An 18,951-nucleotide genomic window follows, 5' to 3' on the forward strand; every position below is an offset into this window, starting at 1 on the left:
TAATGGTGCAATTATCAAAAACTGTACAAAACGTTTAGTTCGGTTGGTTAAAAGTAGTCTGTCATTGCTACTTTGGAAGTACTGTGTTAAAGTAAAGCTTTGTTAAGTAATGCTGTGTTGAAGTAATACTGTGTTATTGCTATAGGTGCTGTGCTGAAGCTCTTGTCATTACTATGCCAACCAGAGTTTGATTCGTTGGTGAAACAAAGCAACTTGGCACTAGAACTATTGTGATAATGGTTGGCAAATCAACATCGCAATGCTAATGTTTGTAAACACCATCTAGCGCTATACCGTGTAGAGCATGTGCAGGTTACGTCATAACCACCATCTTGGTTGACGATAATAAAGCATTCCTCATTAGCTTTTCTTGTTAGGTCAACCAACATGGCGGTTGTTTCATTGTTATTTATATCTCAAGGGATTTTTGTTGCACTAACTTTATTTAAACGTTTGAAATATTTGACTACATTTGAACACTGAAATCTTGCTTACCGTATTTTCTGGGTACTGGACTACTTTAGAATTAGCTGCAGCGTTTTGTAGTTCTTTATTCGAAAAAAAGCCTTGAAACTCGGGAAGAAATCTCAGGTAATTGACACGTGACTTCCACTCCTCTTCATAACTGGTTTTCAAAACCTGTTTCAAACAAGAATGTCATGTTATCCTTAACATAACGACCTTTAGTGCTTTTTGTATGCTTCTTCCGCAGTCTCCTTTCCTTAATATTATTTATGGAGTTTTATCTTTACTTGCGCTATTAATATACTCTATGGCCTTCAATAACTTGTCTATGTCATATATATTGAATGACTTGAGGTTCTTTTTATCCATTTTCGGACAAGTGAGTAAAAGAATTGTCAAGTAAAACACTTCAAAGTAAAACGCTTTATATCTGGTACTTTATCTCTATATCCTCTCAGAAAAAAAAGGGCTTTATGTTTCGATGTACTTTTATTTCACTGTCATTCATTTAATAGTGAATCCCCCATTCGCAGGATTCTGTTTTCTCTTTCCCTTTTGGGTTAGGAAAAAGTGATCGGTCGCTAAGGCCATTTGCAGGAAATAATCACCTGACTGTTACTTGTCGGTGAAAACAGCGGACTTCCTTTATTTAAATAACTTTAGCTGGATAACTAATGTTAACTAAACCTTTTCCGAAATACTTTTTTTCCCTTTTTAAGGCTGCGTTCATAATGTATGTCACAGGGGGGCAGGTGAAATTTAGGGGGGATCGGAAAAGGGGGGGGGGGGGGGGTTTGAAAACTTTTATCAGAGAATTGGGGGGTGATGCAACATTTTTAGAAGAAGCTACGTGACAAGCCTCGCTTGTCACGCACAAAGGTTTCCATGTGAGGCTTCGTGCATAATGCCCAGTGATTCGTGAACGGACAAAAGAATAAATTTAATTTAGCACGTAGCCTCGTACTGAAACCTTTGTTGACAGGCGAAGCATATCTCGAAAGTGGGCAATTGATTCGTTTTCAAAGTGAAATATCAGGTAGTGACTGTTTGTTGCAAATGGCCCATTAATGTAGAATCGTATTCTTTTGTGAATGACACGTGGTCTGAAATAGAAACACTCTACGCCTAAGGTAAGCAGAGGTATAGATGTTAGCGGAGTCAAAGTGGAGATGAAATTGTGCAATCATTCTCACCATATTAAAATCTGGTTTATCAATCCTCAGGAATTCGGATCTTTCTCTGCATATGATTGTTGCTGTTCGTTCAATGTTATGTAACAGGGACACTTCTCCAAACATGTCACCAGCAAACATCGCGGCAACAGTCTGATATGGAAAAAAATAGCACGATGCGGGTAAATCTTGGAGAAACAAAGCATTCAAGATAACATGTTGGATAAAACTGCGATTCAACAACATCATCACCACTATCAGTCATCAATATCTATCATCATCATCTCCACCACTAACATCATCATTATCATCATCGTCACCATCAATGATTATCATCATCATCACCAATATCATTCATCATCATCTATCATCATCATCTCCACCACTAACATCATTATTATTATCGTCACCATCAGTCTTCATCATTATCATCATTATTATCATCATCATCCCCATAAGTCATCCCTTTTATCATCACCATCATTATTTATCATCACCACTATCATTACCGTCATCACTAACAACCAATATCGCAGAATAACAACATATTTCACTACCATGCAGAGCAACATCACTAAATCCATCTCTTGCTTCTCGATATTGAATTTTCAAACTAATGTCAGTCTACAGTTGCCATCGCACATTTATACTAGATACTAGTGTACGGTTGGTTGGTGATGCTCCGCATGCCTAGTTTGTCATATTGTGTCTAGTTTTTCTACTTTTGCCAATAACCTTCTCGAGTAGTGCAAGACGCCAACCCTTCGTAGGATCCACGTTTGATGAGTTCTACTACACACCTGTTTTCGACTCTCATGAAGGTTCGTGTCGTCTTCAGCGACTACCACCGAGACACTACCAGTCAGAATGAAGTACAACGAATGACCAGTATCACCTGATATATACAAAACACAATGACAACGATATAATGGGGTACTTCTATAGCGCATTTCAAATATCTCCATGCGCTTTACATTTACGGGCTGCGTATTAAGGCGCCATGTGTGAATTGTTAGTAGATTAGTATTATGCCTCCATATTGGGATAGGCTGTTGACAATCCCCTAGTCTTACTCGAATAATTCAACAGGTTCTTTTATGTCCCCCATTTACTGTAGGCTAGGAAGGGTTGGGAGACAGGGTCTACGGTTTTTAAGTCCTTGTCCGAGAAGAATTGAAGGTCTAACCATTTGCAGATGTAATTACACCTTCTCCTCAATTATTTTAAGAGGAGAGTGTTGGTGAGTGTTGGTCCGGCCGAGGCCTGAACCACGACCACCCGCACAACAGACCGACGCACTTACCAACTGAGCTAATAATAGAACCCTTTCAAAATTACCCTCAGTGGATGCGAGACTAATCCCATCGAGATAAGGAGTGATTTCTTTTGTATTTTTCAGGTTAGCCTTACCTCCAAGATAACGTTAAAAGGAGTTGAAGTTAAGATATTTTATTTGAATAACAATAAATGTCACTTGTCTCCTATCATTTAGGGATGTCTGAATCAAGCAAACATTTTGTTGCAACAAAAGAATTGGTTCCAAAAACGTGTATGGTATGCGGATGTCATTGGTGCCAATGAATGCTTGTGTTTGGCCAGTGAGCTAATCTATGGAAAGTAGTGAACATAAGCTGAAAAGCAAATTATTTAATGACAAGAAACTTGTTCACTGTCCATAAGTAAATACCTTGTCTAACAATCACCGTCCCTTCTTCACAAGCTTCATAGTTAGCGATCTTTGCGAGTCCTTGTCGAACACTATGTGGGTAGGTGGCAAATAGTTTGAGGTTATCGATGATAGCAGCGAACACCTTTAGATGTGTGGCAGTTCTCTTGAGGCGTGGCATCATAAGGTGCTGTCTGGTGGTCTTCGTTAGGACGAAATTTGGACGCACGTGTGACTTGAATGCTGGAGAACACCAAAAACAGTGTTAAAACAAGGTAAGATGATCATATTTGATTGCATTGCAATCTAGTAATAGCACTGCTCGACGGTACGCAGTGGCTTCATGACTGACTCAGACAGCAATCCAGGCTAGTGATTTGGCATGGCGGCAAATTTAAATCCTCGCCTTCATCGATAAATCAGAGGGAAAATTCGTCTTTCTTGAGTGAGCTGAATGACAAGACTTCTGGTTCAAGATTTGACAGTGAACCTGAAAGCTATGTGAGTCGTCTAGGACGTCATGGCGTCATTGTCCTCTACTACCAGACTCCCTTGCACACTTTCTTTTGTTCAGTTAATTACCACAAATTGTCTTACTATTCTTATGAGGGAATACAAATTTAAATAAGGAAGAAAATTCGCGAAGAATTATGGTAGTGGGAGTCAAATGACGCCAGCATGCAAACGTCCTATTATAAAACGCTATATTTAGCACGCACGGTTGCGCAGCGCTGATCCCCGACCGATAAAGTCAACAGCAAATGTAATTATAATGTGATTCCACTATGAACACTGGGCGCTTCACTATCCAAAGCGGGTTTTTCAATTAATAGTTATTAGGTAGCCTGCCTGGGAGGGGTTCCCTCTTTTTCCTCTTGTAATATAGATCTGTTCGTAAAATAGATCTGTCCGTAATATAGATCTGTCCGTAATATAGATCTGTCCGTAATATAGATCTGTCCGTAATATAGAGATGTCCGTAATATAGAGGTGCAAATAAGGAAAGGTTTCAATGTAGTTAACTTCGTGGTATTTCACTTTTCAATTATCCATCCAATTAGTTTTTCTAATTGTAAATTAAGAGCATTTGTAATTCTGTCGGTGAAATAGCTATCAAATAGCTATGAACAACTTACCATTCACATTAAAAGTCAACCTTTGCTCGTCCTCTTGCTGCGACGGACCAAGCCGTCTACAACCTTTACGTTGGCGAGTTTCAAGGGATTTTAAATTTTCGATAGCCCATTTATTTTGTGTCCTGATAGAAACTCGATTGAAGGTACCCATATCTTTAAAAATCATCTTCGTCTTTCGTTTAACAAACTCATCGGCTTCCAAAGTATCAACAGTCTTCTCTATTTCGTTTCTAAGCATTTTTAACAGGATTTTGATCAATTTTTAGCAATAGAATATCAGCTTTTGCTTTGCTTTGCTTTTCTATTTTATTTTGACAAAACGATCGAAGCCTGACGTCATAAAGCTGGAAGTATCGACAGACTTAGAAACGCGCGCGTGCATGATACCCAATGGGACCACAGGCAACCCATGATATCAAAATGAAGAGATCAAAAAAAAAAAAAAGAAAAAGAAAAAGAGACTTAGGACGTATGACAGTCAAATAGATCAACTATGCAATTTCAGTACAAAATGGAAAAGTGCCATCTCTTACATTACATGGTCTACAGCTTATTGAAACTGCATTCAATCAACATTCAAGCTTGGTTCTCCATCTCGACCGAAGAATACGCATGCGCAACTGAAAACTGCCTCTGAGTTAAATGCGCGCGCCAGGTTGCCATTCTTGCGTAATGAGTTCTATCAATTAGAATATCTTAAAAGAACATGTTGATCATGTTGAACACGATGAAAGAGAAAATCACGAACTCTGCTGAAATCTACTTTAAAACCATTTTCAACTCAGGTAATGAAGATCTCATCAGAAGATTTTTGTCCTTTAGTCTTGTTCATTGATGAAAAAATGAATGCACCTATGTGAGATTTTTAAAACATTTGCTGACCAAAACATCGAAAGAAACGACACATTGACTTTAATACAAAAACCAAACATACTCGGTTTAACATGGACCTTTCTCAGACGGCAGGCATTGGTTTAACACATCTATCCATCCATCTCATCCATCTCATCCATCCATCCATTCTATCCCAAACGGCACATTGACTTTAATACGTAAACCAACCTTACTCGGTTTAACATTGACCTTTATCAGCATGTTGGCAGCCATGTTGACTGGAAAAATAATATTTTCTACGCTTAACCTCGCATTCAAATGCTTCAGGATAATGTTACGCGTGGTTAAACAAAGGTTTTTTAATTCTTTATTTGTTTTGTATTGCAGTGTGATAAAGGCCTATTAACTTTTCACGATAAGAAACACTAATTTTTGTATATCTTTTCTCATTAGCTTAAAGTACACGGATGGCCAATCACAGCTAACCAATATATGACGTCATGGATTTAGACATCGAAGACGAAGACAGTCATTCAGGCACAGAGGATATAGGGTTTGGCAATGCTGGTTCCCGAAAGAGAAGTTCAGTTGATCATTATTTGTTGTCATCTTATCGTATTTTGAAAGAAAAGAAAGAAACTGAGGATAAAACAGAGCAGCATGATGAGAATAAACCACCCTCTGAAGAAAGCAAAATGCGTTCTGCTGTCAGGAGGAATTTTAAGAAAGTTGCTAAGGCTATTACTAAACAAAGAAAGCTCAGTTCATTACTGGAGGTGAGCATTCAACCCATTTATTCATACATCCATTCCATCCCATCCGTCCGTCCGTCCGTCCGTCCGTCCGTCCGTCCGTCCGTCCGTCCGTCCGTCCGTCCGTCCGTCCGCCCGCCCGTCCGTTCATCCATCCATCCCACCCCGTCCCATCCCATCCGTTCATTCGTTCGTTCGTTTGTTCAGCCCCTTTGTTTCGTCCCTTCTTTTCCTTCCTTTATCAAATCCTTCGTACCTTCATTTATTGATTAATTTTCTCTCATTCTTGGTATAACTTTTTTTCTCAGGACATCGCTCATCAAGGTGATGATCACACTAAAGCAAAAGGATTCGTAGCTCAAACTGGAACAGAACAAGGTCAGGATAGGGCAAGTTTCAACGTTAATGGTAAGTAAACGGCTTATTTGATAAAACGTTAAAATTAAGCGGAAGATATACGTTGCAATCCCTCCTTTTTCGGTGCGATGTCTGTCATGTCAAAGTCAAAAATTGTTTTAAATATAATTTTAAACGATTTATTTTTATTAACATGTTCATTTTCGCGAAACATTGCCGCAGTTGCGAGATATTAGAGACCTTTAGCAGGACGTTCTTGCTAACCTATCAGGTGTTTATAGCAAGGCGTGATAACGAAAATGAAAAAAGCTGCATCCACAGCGCAAGGAATGATTGTGGCGCACATTTTCCACCCAAAAGTTTATTCCAATTCCCCGCACGGCAGATGATAAATATACCTTTTTAGCTTCATATGCAATATGACTTTTTCAAATCACATTACATTCCCTTGAGAATTGATCTTTTTGAAGTTAAAGTATTAACCAACGAAAGAATCAACTTCAACAAGTGGCATGCACAATAAATGATTGGATTGTGTTTCGGTCACCGAAAGGTTCGGACATGATTTTCGGAGTTCTGTACGAATACGAATTATTTACTTGATTTGTTTAGTTAGCTCCCTAATTGCAAGCAAAATATCATTTTAAAACTTAATCAAAGCTTTTCTTACTGCTCTTTAGAGAGACAGATAAACAAAGGTTACGGGAATCTGAGAACAATGTCCGTAATTTTTGGTGACCGTAACACAATACCATACAATTTGTACCACGTGATGGCTAGCGCGAAAATGGCGAATTCAAACCGACTCTTAGTTTGTCAATAAAAAAATATTGTCTATTTACTCAACCTTTCCCAGCATTCAAAGCGCACATCCAATCTTGTGGAGCTATTCCTCCGGACGTCAAAGCTATCTTGGTGAAGCAATCATGGAATAGAAGCAAAGAAGAAGTAGAAAAAGTTCTTCGAATTGTGAAGAGGATGAAAGGTTTCAATAGATATCCCCTGTATGTTAAGCGAGAACTGGCTAGGGTTGTTTATCATGGCAAGTATCAGTCTGGAAGGTGTATCATTAGACAAGGTTAGTATTGGTTAGTATTTTGGCTGAGTGCACAGTGGTTTAAAAGGGATTTATAGCCTCTACCTTAAATGTTCAACTAAATTAAGCCTAAAAGTAACCAAATGACGGTGACTGACTGACTGACCGTGTGACAGACCAACTCACTGGCTGGCCGACCAACAGACCGATATAAAAGGACTGACCGACCAGACAAACCGACCTATTGACTTACTCACCAGTTGTTGCCTGATTTACTGACTAACTAGCTCTGACTTACCGACCGACTGCCGACTGGTTCAGTGCACGATTGACTCTGTTACTGACTTCCTTTTAATTTAACTTGCTCTCAACTTAGCTTTTCATGGTCCTTCCTCCTATGGCAACCATGCTGCCTGGATCAACACATTTGTGTGGGTTAGACTCGCATTCGCGCGCATCAGGGTAACTTTACCCGGCCTCAGCGCAAGCGCAAAAGGTGAGGTCCTATTGGCTGCCATGTCAAAAAGGCACACATGATATCCATAATCTTTTTTTCAATAGATTTTCTTTCTTTGTAGGTCATGTTGGAATTTCATTTTATTTCATCGTGTCGGGAACAGTAACCGTGGAAAGGATCGAGGAGGATAGGGTTACGGGCGAAAAACATATACAGGTAGCAATTTATAGCATTTCCCAGCTCGAGCGTAGTAAGTTCACGAGCTGTAAAAGCGAAGTCAAAGCATTTGATTCTTGTCTACGATCTTTGTATAAATGTGCCCCTCTCCCCCTAGAAATGTTGGCCTATGAAACTTTCTAGCCTATGAAACGTTTGACTGACACATCATTGCTACGGGGGGAGGGGGATGGTCCTTGATAATACTAGGTGGCACATTTGATTTTTCAGAAGATTGTCAATTGAATTAGGCAAATACGTGAACTATTTTGAGGTTCGTTTTGTATGTTTTTTCACAGATTGTTGGTGAGATGAGTGAGGGAGATTCTTTTGGTGAGTTGGCTCTCCTTCACGACATCCGCAGAGCAGCGACTATCATCTGCAAGACTTCCTGCGAATTCTTGATTGTTGACAAAGATGATTTCAATGAGGTACATGCAGTCGCTTCGTTTAATGGTATTTTGATTTATGTCTGTTAGGAAAGTGGTTTAGTGCAGCGATATATTTAGACTTTCTACGCGAAAGTTAGAGTTCTAGGCCCGGCTGTACGAAGCCTGGATAGTGCTATCCGGCGGATAAATCGTTATCCAGTGGATAAGTCGTTGCTGTTATCCAATAAATTGATCCACTGGATAAGATTTATCCGTCGTATAGCGCTATCCACTCTTCGTACAACCGGGCCCTGATCGATGCACTAATGTTGTGGTCTTGGGCTGCAAAGCATTTACTCCACCCAAATGTCTCAGATGTATGATTGTGTACCAGGGAGTTGTTTGGATAGCTTGGAAAGAACATGACGCAGTTGTTGGAAATACTGACAGAATATTGAGGCCTTACGGCTGAGAGCTAAAGCCCTAGCCAATGCCTTTACTTGTGGTTTAGGGCAAAACCCTAGCTAATGCTCTAACTTGTGCTTTAGTGCAAAACCCTCAGTCGCTCTGTATCTCTCCACCCAGATGCATGACTGGGTAATGGATAGAACTTGAGATAAGATGAGAAGATGATGTGAAGTAACCTGTTATTTTGGACTACCATCCTTTCCAGGGTATAGGATCCTATTAGTTTCAATAAGCACCAGTACTAATGTGTATACCCCCTCTTAAATTGAGATTGGGATAACCTTATATTATTGTGCTATAGATAATATCACATTGAAAAACAATTCAACTTGTGTCATCAGGTGCTTCGAATGAGTCATCAAATCGAGTACGAAAAAAAGATGTCCGTTCTTTCGACGCATCCTGCCTTCGCTACGTGGACAAACGTCGAGAAAAAACAGACTGTTCCTCACACCAAGATACGTGTCTTTCAACACGACATGGTAGTTAATACTTTTACTTCACCCAGGAGCGAATCCAGGGTTTTCTAGGAGGGGATCCGTCACTACCAACTAGGCTCAACAAACCACCCCCAACTCCCCCCCCCCCCCCCCACTTTCCCCGTGGTCTCTCCCCTTTCCAAAAAATATATACCTTTTCAAATAAACTGCTAATGAGAAAAGGGAACACAAGCGCCGTAGTTTCTCGATCCTGGATGAGTTCCTGTTTACTCGATGACCACCTTATTCGTCGTTATATCTCATTTTTTCAAACCCCCCTAGATTTCACAAAGTCCTGGTAAATAGCTTAGGTATGGACGCAGGACTCAAAGCGTTGTTATCGATGTGCGTGCGAGTAGGGAGGAGGCAGACCTCGAGCGAATCTTGTTTCCTTTACTTGAATTTTTCTTTATATCTGCCTGCATTGTCGCATCGTGCGCCCGAAATATTATTCGTAGATTTTAAATGAGGGGAAAAGAACGTGGGCAAATGTAAAGACAAAAATGGATTCGCCAGGCATTTGTCCCCGTTTTAAACTTGCTTAAGGCCCAGGTAGGTGAGGAGATTGGTTCGTGCTCTGACCGACAGTGTAGAAACTTGAGGGACACTTTCGTTAGAAGGCAGAGGAAATATTAGTATTGCCTTGAGGCATACGTTCTCCTACTATGTAAAGTAAATCTCTCATAAGAGAACAGCAGAGTGGAAGGACTTTTGGTGGAACTTGTCGAGTTATGTTGTTAGAAAGATTCGTTGTTGAAGATGTACCGAGAAAGCCTTTAGTGCTTGCGTAATGAAAAGCCTTAAGACGGGTTTGTCGTGCTGGAGCAGATTTTTGTGCATGTTAAATGTAATCTGCTCTAGATCACGCCACAACATAGCAAGGTTTGTGATGAGTTATGATAGTTCTGAATAAGAATTTGGATTGAATGCAGGGGCGGATCCAGGATTTTTTCAAAGGGGGGGTTGCAGCATTGATTGAGGTGGTTGAGAGATATAGCAGACCAAAGGGTTAAGGGAGATGATTATTTGCTGCTGGCGAGCATGGTTGTTTCGGGTCCCACACACGGCGTATAGAAAAAAAAAAGCGAGCGAAATGTGTTCGGCACCCCTGTTTTAATAAAACTCGCAATGCTGTTGGTGTTGTTAGAAAATAAGTAAATAAATAAATAAATCACGATGGCTCACATAGGGGGGGGTTGCAACCCCCAAAACCCACCCCTAGATCCGCCACTGGAATGGTAGGATATTGTCGTGCTGTTAATGGTTTAGTGGATGTTATCATCACCGTACAGTAACCGTGTCATTTGACATCTTTGTCCCAGTCATAAAATTTTCTACTCTATTTTTTCTTTCCGTTTCTTTTTTGTTAGATCATCCTTGGTGGTAAACAAGCATCGTCAGATTTTGCTTATTTCATCATCAGTGGAAAATGCAATGTGGTCAGGGAAATTATGGTCGTCAAAAAACTCTTCAATTCTGGTAAAGCGCGATATTCCCTCCCATCTATAAATGACACCAAACATGGCATCTTAAGTGTACAAGATTATGCCAACAAGAAAATAGAAAGGAAGTTGTTGATCATCCGTACACTTAACGAGGGGGACTTCTTTGGTGTTGGCGAGGACTTGGACAAAACCTACATCATAACTGCAGAAAGGGTTAGTGCTCATTCACAATATAGCATCCATCAGAAGCCTATAATTGGTTATAGACTTCTGCATCCATTGCATCTTAAAGATGGTTAGACCTTTACATGGCTTGGATGACCATATTAATGGTGCTGGGTCCCGTCCCTAATCAACTAGAGACATTCAAAAAGGACCATGAGTTTATGAGTTGAATTATTGTCAAGTTCCATCCTCTATAAACAAAGTTGATTTATTTTATTTATTTGGAGGCTTTGTAGTCCCTGAGTTAACAAATGAATTTAAACTGAAGATATTGTTATTATATTTATAGGTTAGTTGTGTCCTAATCAACCACTTAGCTTTGCTGAAGAGAGACAGAGGAAAATATATGGAAGAAATGAGACAGAGGCTCATGAAGTCTTTCCCAACACAACAAGAAGCATTCAAGGGTTTCTTAGATGACTATAACTGGAAACAGTACAAAACAAAGTGCATAAAAGATGTAGTTAAAAAACTCCACAAACCCAATTGTACAACATGTGATGACGTACCACTGGTTGTAAGAAGAGATAATGCTTATTATTTTGAATGATTTCTATGATTGTACATATGATGACGTGCCACTGGTTGTAAGAAGAGATAATGCTTATTATTTTGAATGATTTCTATGATTGTACAATGCCAAAATAAGACGCTGGTGCAATGTGCTTCAAAGTGCTTTGCAACTTTGATTCTATAGCTTGTGAATGTCCATTTGTTATCACCCTTGCAATTTTAACTCATTGTACAATTACAATGTGCATTAATCAATATGTAAATTTGTACATATTTCATAATTATAACAGAAATTTTACTTGCAAGCTTCCAATCATTTATCAACCATTTTAAATTTATTTATTAAGGTATACTTAATCACTTTTTGAAATTGTTGCACAACTTTTTAACCAAATCTGTAGTCTCCAACTACATAAATAGTCGAGCCTTCGTACACATTGACTCCAACATACGTATTTATTAGCTCCAGCTTGACAATTGTTCGACAATTACACGGAAGATTGTACGATTCGCTACAACAAACAACTTATAATTAATAAGCTTCACAAAAAGGGGCAAATTAAAAAGGAAAAAGAAAAAAAAAGAAAACTACTTACAAGTTAATGATGCACGCTCGACTGATTCTTGATGTTAAATATTTATGGCGCCTGCGGGGCCTCTAGTCTGCGGAAATTCTTAATCTTACACGCTCCCCCGCCAAAGACTATTCTGGGTCTTTTCTGCCCATCTAAACACAATCATTTACTAAATTACTTAACACTTTTTAACGTCTCTTGTAACTTAATTATAAACAGTTCAAGTCTTGAATGCTTTCATTCCTTCGTGTTCACTTTTGTGGCTACTCTTTCTTCTGCGGACTGCTTCTTGCTTGGTCCTCGGCTTCAGTCTTGGTCTTCAATAATTCTTCTTCTAGCATACAAAGCTTTCGCACGTCTCGGCGGTACTCTCCATCGGCCGTCCTCACGATCACTTGTCTTACAACTCCGTCGTTATCCGGCATTGTCTGTTGAATCAATACCTTTGGCCATTGACCTCTTGGGGTATTCTTGTCTGCTAAGAGGACTAAGTCGCCAACCTTGAAATTAGCTTTTTCTCGTAGCCATTTCTGTCGCTCTTGCAGCATCGGCAGGTATTCTTTTGTCCATCGCTGCCAGAACTCGTTTGCTAACAGGTGGGCGTGCTTCCATCTTGCTTTATATTTGTCGACATCCTTTATCTCGTCTGGGGGTAGGGATGTGTTCTTGCGGAGTAGCAATATGTGGTTTGGTGTGAGTGCCTCCAAATCTCGGGGATCACTTGAGACGTTCGTTATGGGTCTGTCATTCATGATCTTCTCTACTTCTGTTAAGAATGTGTGAAGCGTTTCATCATTTACAAGACGCTCTCCTAACATGGAGTGTAGAATTCTTCTGACTGATCGGATAAGACGTTCCCAAACGCCACCTTGGTGACTCGCTGCGGGAGGATTGAACTTCCACTGTACATCTCTTTGATTCAGCTCGTTCTGTATCCGATCTTGGTTCCACGTCTTCATTGCTTTGATGACGTCTAACTCTGCTCCCTTGAAATTAGTGCCGTTATCACTGTATATGATTCTTGGGGGTCCACGTCTACTAACGAAACGTATCACTGCGTTGATAAAACTATCAGTAGATAAGTCTTGTGCCACCTCGATGTGGACTGCTCTGTACCTTAGGCACGTGAATATGCAACCGTATCGCTTGTTCAAGGCAGGATCTCTCTTGGATCTTGTATTTGGTCCAATTTTGACGTACAGCGGTCCAAAGTAGTCCAAGCCGACTGCGGCAAACGGATAGACTAGTTCTTGTCCGTCCGAAGACGATCTCACTTCAGGTAGTGGAGCTGTAATCTGTTCTCCTATCCTAGCATTCTGACGCCTGCATTCGTGGCACTTGCGTAAGACTCTTCTAACCGACGACACTCCACTTATTATCCAAAAACGTTGTCGTATCTCGGCTAATACTTGATTGGTTCCAACGTGACCATTGCGATAGTGATAATGACGTATTATCAGCTCTGTTACTGGATGTTTTCCAGGCAAGATGATGGGATGCTTCGCATCATAGGACAGATGTGAACGATCTAATCTCCCTCCTACCCGAATCACTCCGTCTTCTAAAATTGGCTTCAGGTGGATGAATCGTTCTTTAACTTCCTTGCTCAAGATTCCTACTTCACTGTCTTGAGTATTTAAGAACGACTCCTTCTGGATGAATCTCGCGATTCTTCTCTCCGCTGTTTCAACTTCCGAAACTGACAAGGTCTCCTGACTGGGTCGCAAGCTCTTGGCGCTGTCGCGCTCAGCTTTACGCGGCCAAGCTTCAATCAACTTACGAACAGCTCTGATGAGCCATGCAACTGCTCTTCTTAGCCTGTTCCAGGTCGAGTACTTGCGAAACAGTGAGTCCCAAAAGTCCTTCTGCAGCGTCGTTGCTCCGACTGTCACTTTCTCCTTCTTAACTCCTTCATCCGTTTCTGACAATGTTGCCGATATCTCTGGTGGCTGTGGAGGCCATTCTTCTTCTTCCGTCCACAAAAACTCTGGTCCTTGTCTCCATATCTGCAGCTTTCTTGATTCTGTTGCCTTGATCCCTCTTGAAGCATAATCAGCTGGATTAAGCTCGGATTTTACGTGTTTCCACTGTTCTGGAACCGATTCTTGTCGAATAATGGCAACACGATTTGCGACGAAGGTGGTAAATCTTCTCACTTCGTTGAAGATGTATCTAAGAACGATAATAGAATCTGTCCAATAACTGACGTTGTCGATCCTGAGTCTTCTTTGCAACGCTCTGACAATCAACTTATTCATCTGAACAAGCAGGGTTGCGGCTGTAAGTTCCAGCTTGGGTACGGTCATTGTGCTCTTCAAAGGTCTAACACGAGACTTTCCCATCACAAAGCTACAATGAATCTGACCTCTTTCGTTTATCAGTCTCAGGTAGGAAACCGTTCCGTAACCATGTTCTTGTGAAGCGTCAGCAAAATGGTGGAGCTCCGCCCTCACTACAGTACCAAAGTTCTTTGGTTTGAAGCAACGTGGAATACTTAGATCTTTTAAACTTGCAAGTCCTTTTTTCCATTCTATCCAACTGGCAAGTATATCTGGTGGGAGATTCTCGTCCCAGTCATATCTCCTATGGCAAAGTTCTTGATTTATTTCTCTACCGGGTAGGAGAAGAGGGCTTGCAAACCCGAGGGGATCATAAACAGTTGCAACTGATGACAGGACGCCCTTTCGATTCTCCGGATGTGCCTTGCTACTCGTAACTAAGTTAAAGGTATCTTGTTCTACGTCCCAGTGGATTCCCAGGGCTCTATCTACAGGTAGACTTTCTGACGCTAAATCTAAGTCCTTGATCGCTGGTGCGCGTTCCTCTACTGGATATTCTGACAAAACTTGGCGATGACTGGACATCCACTTTGTTAACTTGAATCCTCCTCTAGCTAGCAAGGTCTGTAACTGCTTGCTCACTCGTATAGCTCGATCAACATCAGCAAACGATTTCAACAAGTCGTCAACGTAAAAATCTTTATACACAGCATCGATGGTCGCTGGCATGAAGTCGTGCTCGTTGTCCTTTGCGGTTCTTCTCAGTGCATATCCAGCGATGCTCGGCGATGATGTTGCACCAAATATATGTACGAGCATTTGGTGAACTTTGGGTTCTTTAGTTAAATCTCCGTTTGGCCACCATAGGTAACACAATGCGCCGCGGTCCTCTGGCACTACGTGGACTTGATGAAACATTCTCTTAATATCTGCTGCCACAGCAACTTCGTTCACTCTGAATCTTAGGATTACTTCAATCAACGGACTTGTATTCTCTTGTCCTTGAAGTAACTGTTCATTCAACGAAGTACCTCCACTCTTGGCGGCGCAATCGAACACTACTCGCGGTTCCTCTGGTTTCCTTGGATGCCAAACTGCATGGTGAGGCAAGTACCATACTGGTTTCAGGTTATGGAGTTCCTCTTCCAGCACTTCCCTCGAAGAACCTTCACTTTTGTACTTTTCCATGACTTGATTGTACTTCTCTTTAAATTTTTCATCTTTCTGCATCCTTTTCTTCAACCATTCTAATCTCCTTTCCGCGGTCGCTCGGCTATCTGGAAGAATCGGGCGATCTTGACGAAATGGAAGTCTTAATTGATAATGTCCGTCAATTAACTTTACTGATTTGTCCATAATATCTTTCGCTCTGTGGTCTTCGATGGACATACCTTCATCTGCGTCATTATAAGAGTTCCCGAACTCGTCGTTATACATGCGTTCTATTTGAAGGTTTAGCTTCTCGTGTTCGGTGCTAGTAAGACTCACATTCACTTGACTTTCTGTAGATTCTACTATAGGTCCATAGACAGTCCAACCGAAGGGGGTTTTCACCGCAAAAGGCTCTCCCTTACCACCTTCTCTTCTATCCAGTTCTTTCTCTATAATATCTGGACGGTCGCTACCGATGAGGATGGTTACCCTTCTTCTGTCGATTTCTCTTAGGGTAAGATCTTTAAGGTGCGGCCATTTCTTTATTTCTTCATTGGTCGCCACATGCTTCGGCAGAACAGGAAGATGTCTCGTGGTCAGTACGTTCTCTAAACGGAAGTGTGCGTCTCCAGCCAAAGATTCTACTTTTAAGTCTATTTCATATCCGCATTTCCTTTCCTGCGAATTGACGGTAGACATCGTAAATCTTGCTTGCCTCTTGGTTTTGATCTCTAATTCGTCTATTAAGCTCTCCATACAGAGGGTTGCGTCCGAACCACTGTCAAAGAATGCATATGTGATGATCTGCTTGTCACTCTGAGGGGTGCTGACCTTGACAGGTACAACCTTGAAGCATACTTTCGGTCTGCAAACTTCTAGTGCGCTGACTGTGACGGGATCACTTGGCTCTACTGCTATAGCATTTGGGCAGACGGTCGAAGGCGTTGACTGACTAGTTGTCTTTACTGAGTTTGTTCTTTCCTGACTCCCTGATGTCGCCTCTCTTACTTGTACATTTCTTTCGACGCTCTTCCGAGTTGAATTGCTGTTGTCTTTCACGCGATCTCCTTCGCTGTCTTCGATGTGAATCAAGTAGTGATGCTCCTTACCGCATCCTGAGATTCTACACTTGAATCCCTTTGTACACGACTTGGCGCAGTGTCCTTCTTCAAGGCAGGCTCTGCAAAGACCGTGTTGCTTCACCGTCTTAAGACGATCTTTTAGAGAAGAACTTTTGAATTTCCAGCATCTCCAAACTCCGTGAGGTCCTGAACATTGTGGGCATTTGTGAGCGATCGCAGATGGGCATTGGCTCTGATCACTTTGAACGGCTGCTAAGGTCGTGACTTTATATCTTTGGTCAGATCTTTCTTTCTTTGGATCTCTTCTTTCCTTTTCTGTCGTCGAGGAAGTCACCCTTAGTTCCTGTCCGTATCTGTTGTTAATTCTGTCCGCTGTATTCTTAACGAACTGGACGAAGTCTGCATACTCAGCTCTGCCCTTTATCTTGATAAGATCTCCAGCTTTGTCGGCCCATTTCCTCTTTAAGCCTTCGTCTGGCAGTTTTCTCATCAGCATGACTATGGTCTCTTCGTTGTCCAAGCGACTTGAATAACTGAAACCCATGTTAGTAAGCACTCTCCTTGCGTCTTCCAGCTTCCTCGCGAACTCCATCAGGCTGCTAGCGTCAGCTCTTCCGATCAGAATCTCTTTCAGTCTCCTGACGTGAGATTCAGCTACCATGTGCGGCTGTCCAAAGTTCTGATGTAGAGTTCGCCACGCTTCAACGTATCTTTCGCAAACCGGGAGGTTCACGCAGCTTCTAATTGCTTCCTTCGCCTTTCCTACGCATTGTGCTAGTAAACGGGTAAGTCTCTGCGACTCGTCCGACACTTGACTTTCGATGTTATCCTTGAAATTCGTAACGAACTCTGCGTACTCCAGGGGGTCTCCACTAAACTTCATTAATTCCACTTTCGGTAGGGACGGACCTTGTTTGATTGCTTGCGCTATCGTCGTCCAAGCGTCTACCATGGAACTTTCTCTGGGTAGTGATGGAGGGGCATACGAGGGACAAAACTCTGTCGGCGTTGGATTTTGAACAGCTGGAACATACGGCGACGCCGATGCTCTCAGCGCCATCCCTTGGCTCACTTGCGGCGAGCTAGTGAGTTTCTCTGTAAGGGTAACGGGTGTCGACGCCATTTTCGGGCTCGTATAACAACAATTAGTATAAACACTGGGAATGGTATGGTGACACGATGGAAGTGGATCAGGAACCTGCATGTGCGTACCTTTCATCGCGAATTCACTAGTCACTACAGGTACGAAAGTTTTCTTGGAATACTGGTCATCTCTTTTCAATGGGGATTGAGGCCGTGGGCGGCTGAACTGGGGTGTAATCTCAATGTGGTTCTCGCTTTCCCAACGGGAATGTTCAACGTTTTCTTCCGTAACGTATTGTTCTAGCATCAATTCTAGAGCAGCCTGCTTCGCCTGGGTTTCCGCGTCTATCAGCTCGATTTTTCTGCTAAGTTCTGCCTTTTGCTTCTCTATCTGCTCCATTTGGCGATCTAAATCTTGTTTCTGCTTCAGCGCATTTACTCTAAGTCTCGCTTCTTCCATAAATTTCGTTTTCTCTTTTATACTAGACGAACTAGAAGCACGACTGAATCCAGATTCGGATGGGGACTTTGGTCTTTGCTTGTTGGCTCTCCACTCATTCAACAAGTTTTCTATCTGCCACTTCATGTCTCTCTGGTTTTCATAACTATCCATTAACAGTGTTCTCCTCTCTTCGTCATCTTCAATCTCCATACATATCTCGTGGGCATCGACAAACTTCCTGAACGCTTCATTGTACTTTTGGACACTATCTTCTAGTGTTACCACGTCGACTTCAGGGCTCTTCATCAATTCTTGTACTCTGTTCCAATTCTTCCTCAGCTCTCCAAGATATCCTGATCTACTACGTCTATACCGAATCGCTCGTTCGGCTCTGACTTCTTCTTCGCCAAATTTCTTTGGTTCTCTAACTCTCGAAGATCTTCTAACATCGGGCTCTCGTTGTTCAGCACCAAAACCAACTAAATCTTGCGTTAATGATGGCCATGTCACCTTTTTTCCACCATTCTCTACGCTTGGTTTTGCTGACACTGCTCCCTTAATTTCTTGGAATTTCTGGTTGGGCTCCCTGTGTCGCACGTGCGATTCTTCATGTACTTGCTCGTGGACTGATTTTACTCTCTCAAATCTCTCTCTTAAATCTTCACCAAATTCATCCAAATTTCTTCCATCCTGGTCGTACATCTTCTAGTTTAGATAATTTCGGCGATTTCGATAACCAAAGTCAA

General features: G+C 41.5%; 2 protein-coding genes across 2 annotated transcripts; one reads left to right on the forward strand and one right to left on the reverse strand.

The window, feature by feature from the left end:
* The first annotated feature begins 2,760 nt into the window (after nt 1-2,760).
* Nucleotides 2,761-12,183, forward strand: LOC116288586 (uncharacterized). The gene is made up of 9 exons (XM_031695388.2): nt 2,761-3,578; nt 5,727-6,049; nt 6,334-6,433; nt 7,239-7,460; nt 7,997-8,091; nt 8,391-8,522; nt 9,272-9,412; nt 10,780-11,067; nt 11,369-12,183. The coding sequence occupies exons 2-9, from the start codon at nt 5,774-5,776 to the stop codon at nt 11,627-11,629; spliced, it is 1,515 nt and encodes a 504-aa protein (XP_031551248.1). The 5' UTR covers nt 2,761-3,578; nt 5,727-5,773; the 3' UTR covers nt 11,630-12,183.
* Nucleotides 12,026-18,907, reverse strand: LOC148909828 (uncharacterized). The gene is made up of 2 exons (XM_089032154.1): nt 12,189-18,907; nt 12,026-12,104 (listed from the first exon to the last, which is right to left on the reverse strand). The coding sequence occupies exon 1, from the start codon at nt 18,905-18,907 to the stop codon at nt 12,431-12,433; it is 6,477 nt and encodes a 2,158-aa protein (XP_088888280.1). The 3' UTR covers nt 12,026-12,104; nt 12,189-12,430.
* Between the last annotated feature and the right edge of the window lie 44 nt (nt 18,908-18,951).

This window comes from Actinia tenebrosa, unplaced genomic scaffold (assembly GCF_029948245.1).
Source record: "Actinia tenebrosa isolate PJP-AT-01 unplaced genomic scaffold, QUT_ActTen_1.0 PGA_scaffold1__47_contigs__length_23844297, whole genome shotgun sequence".
Taxonomy (NCBI): Eukaryota; Metazoa; Cnidaria; class Anthozoa; order Actiniaria; family Actiniidae; genus Actinia; species Actinia tenebrosa.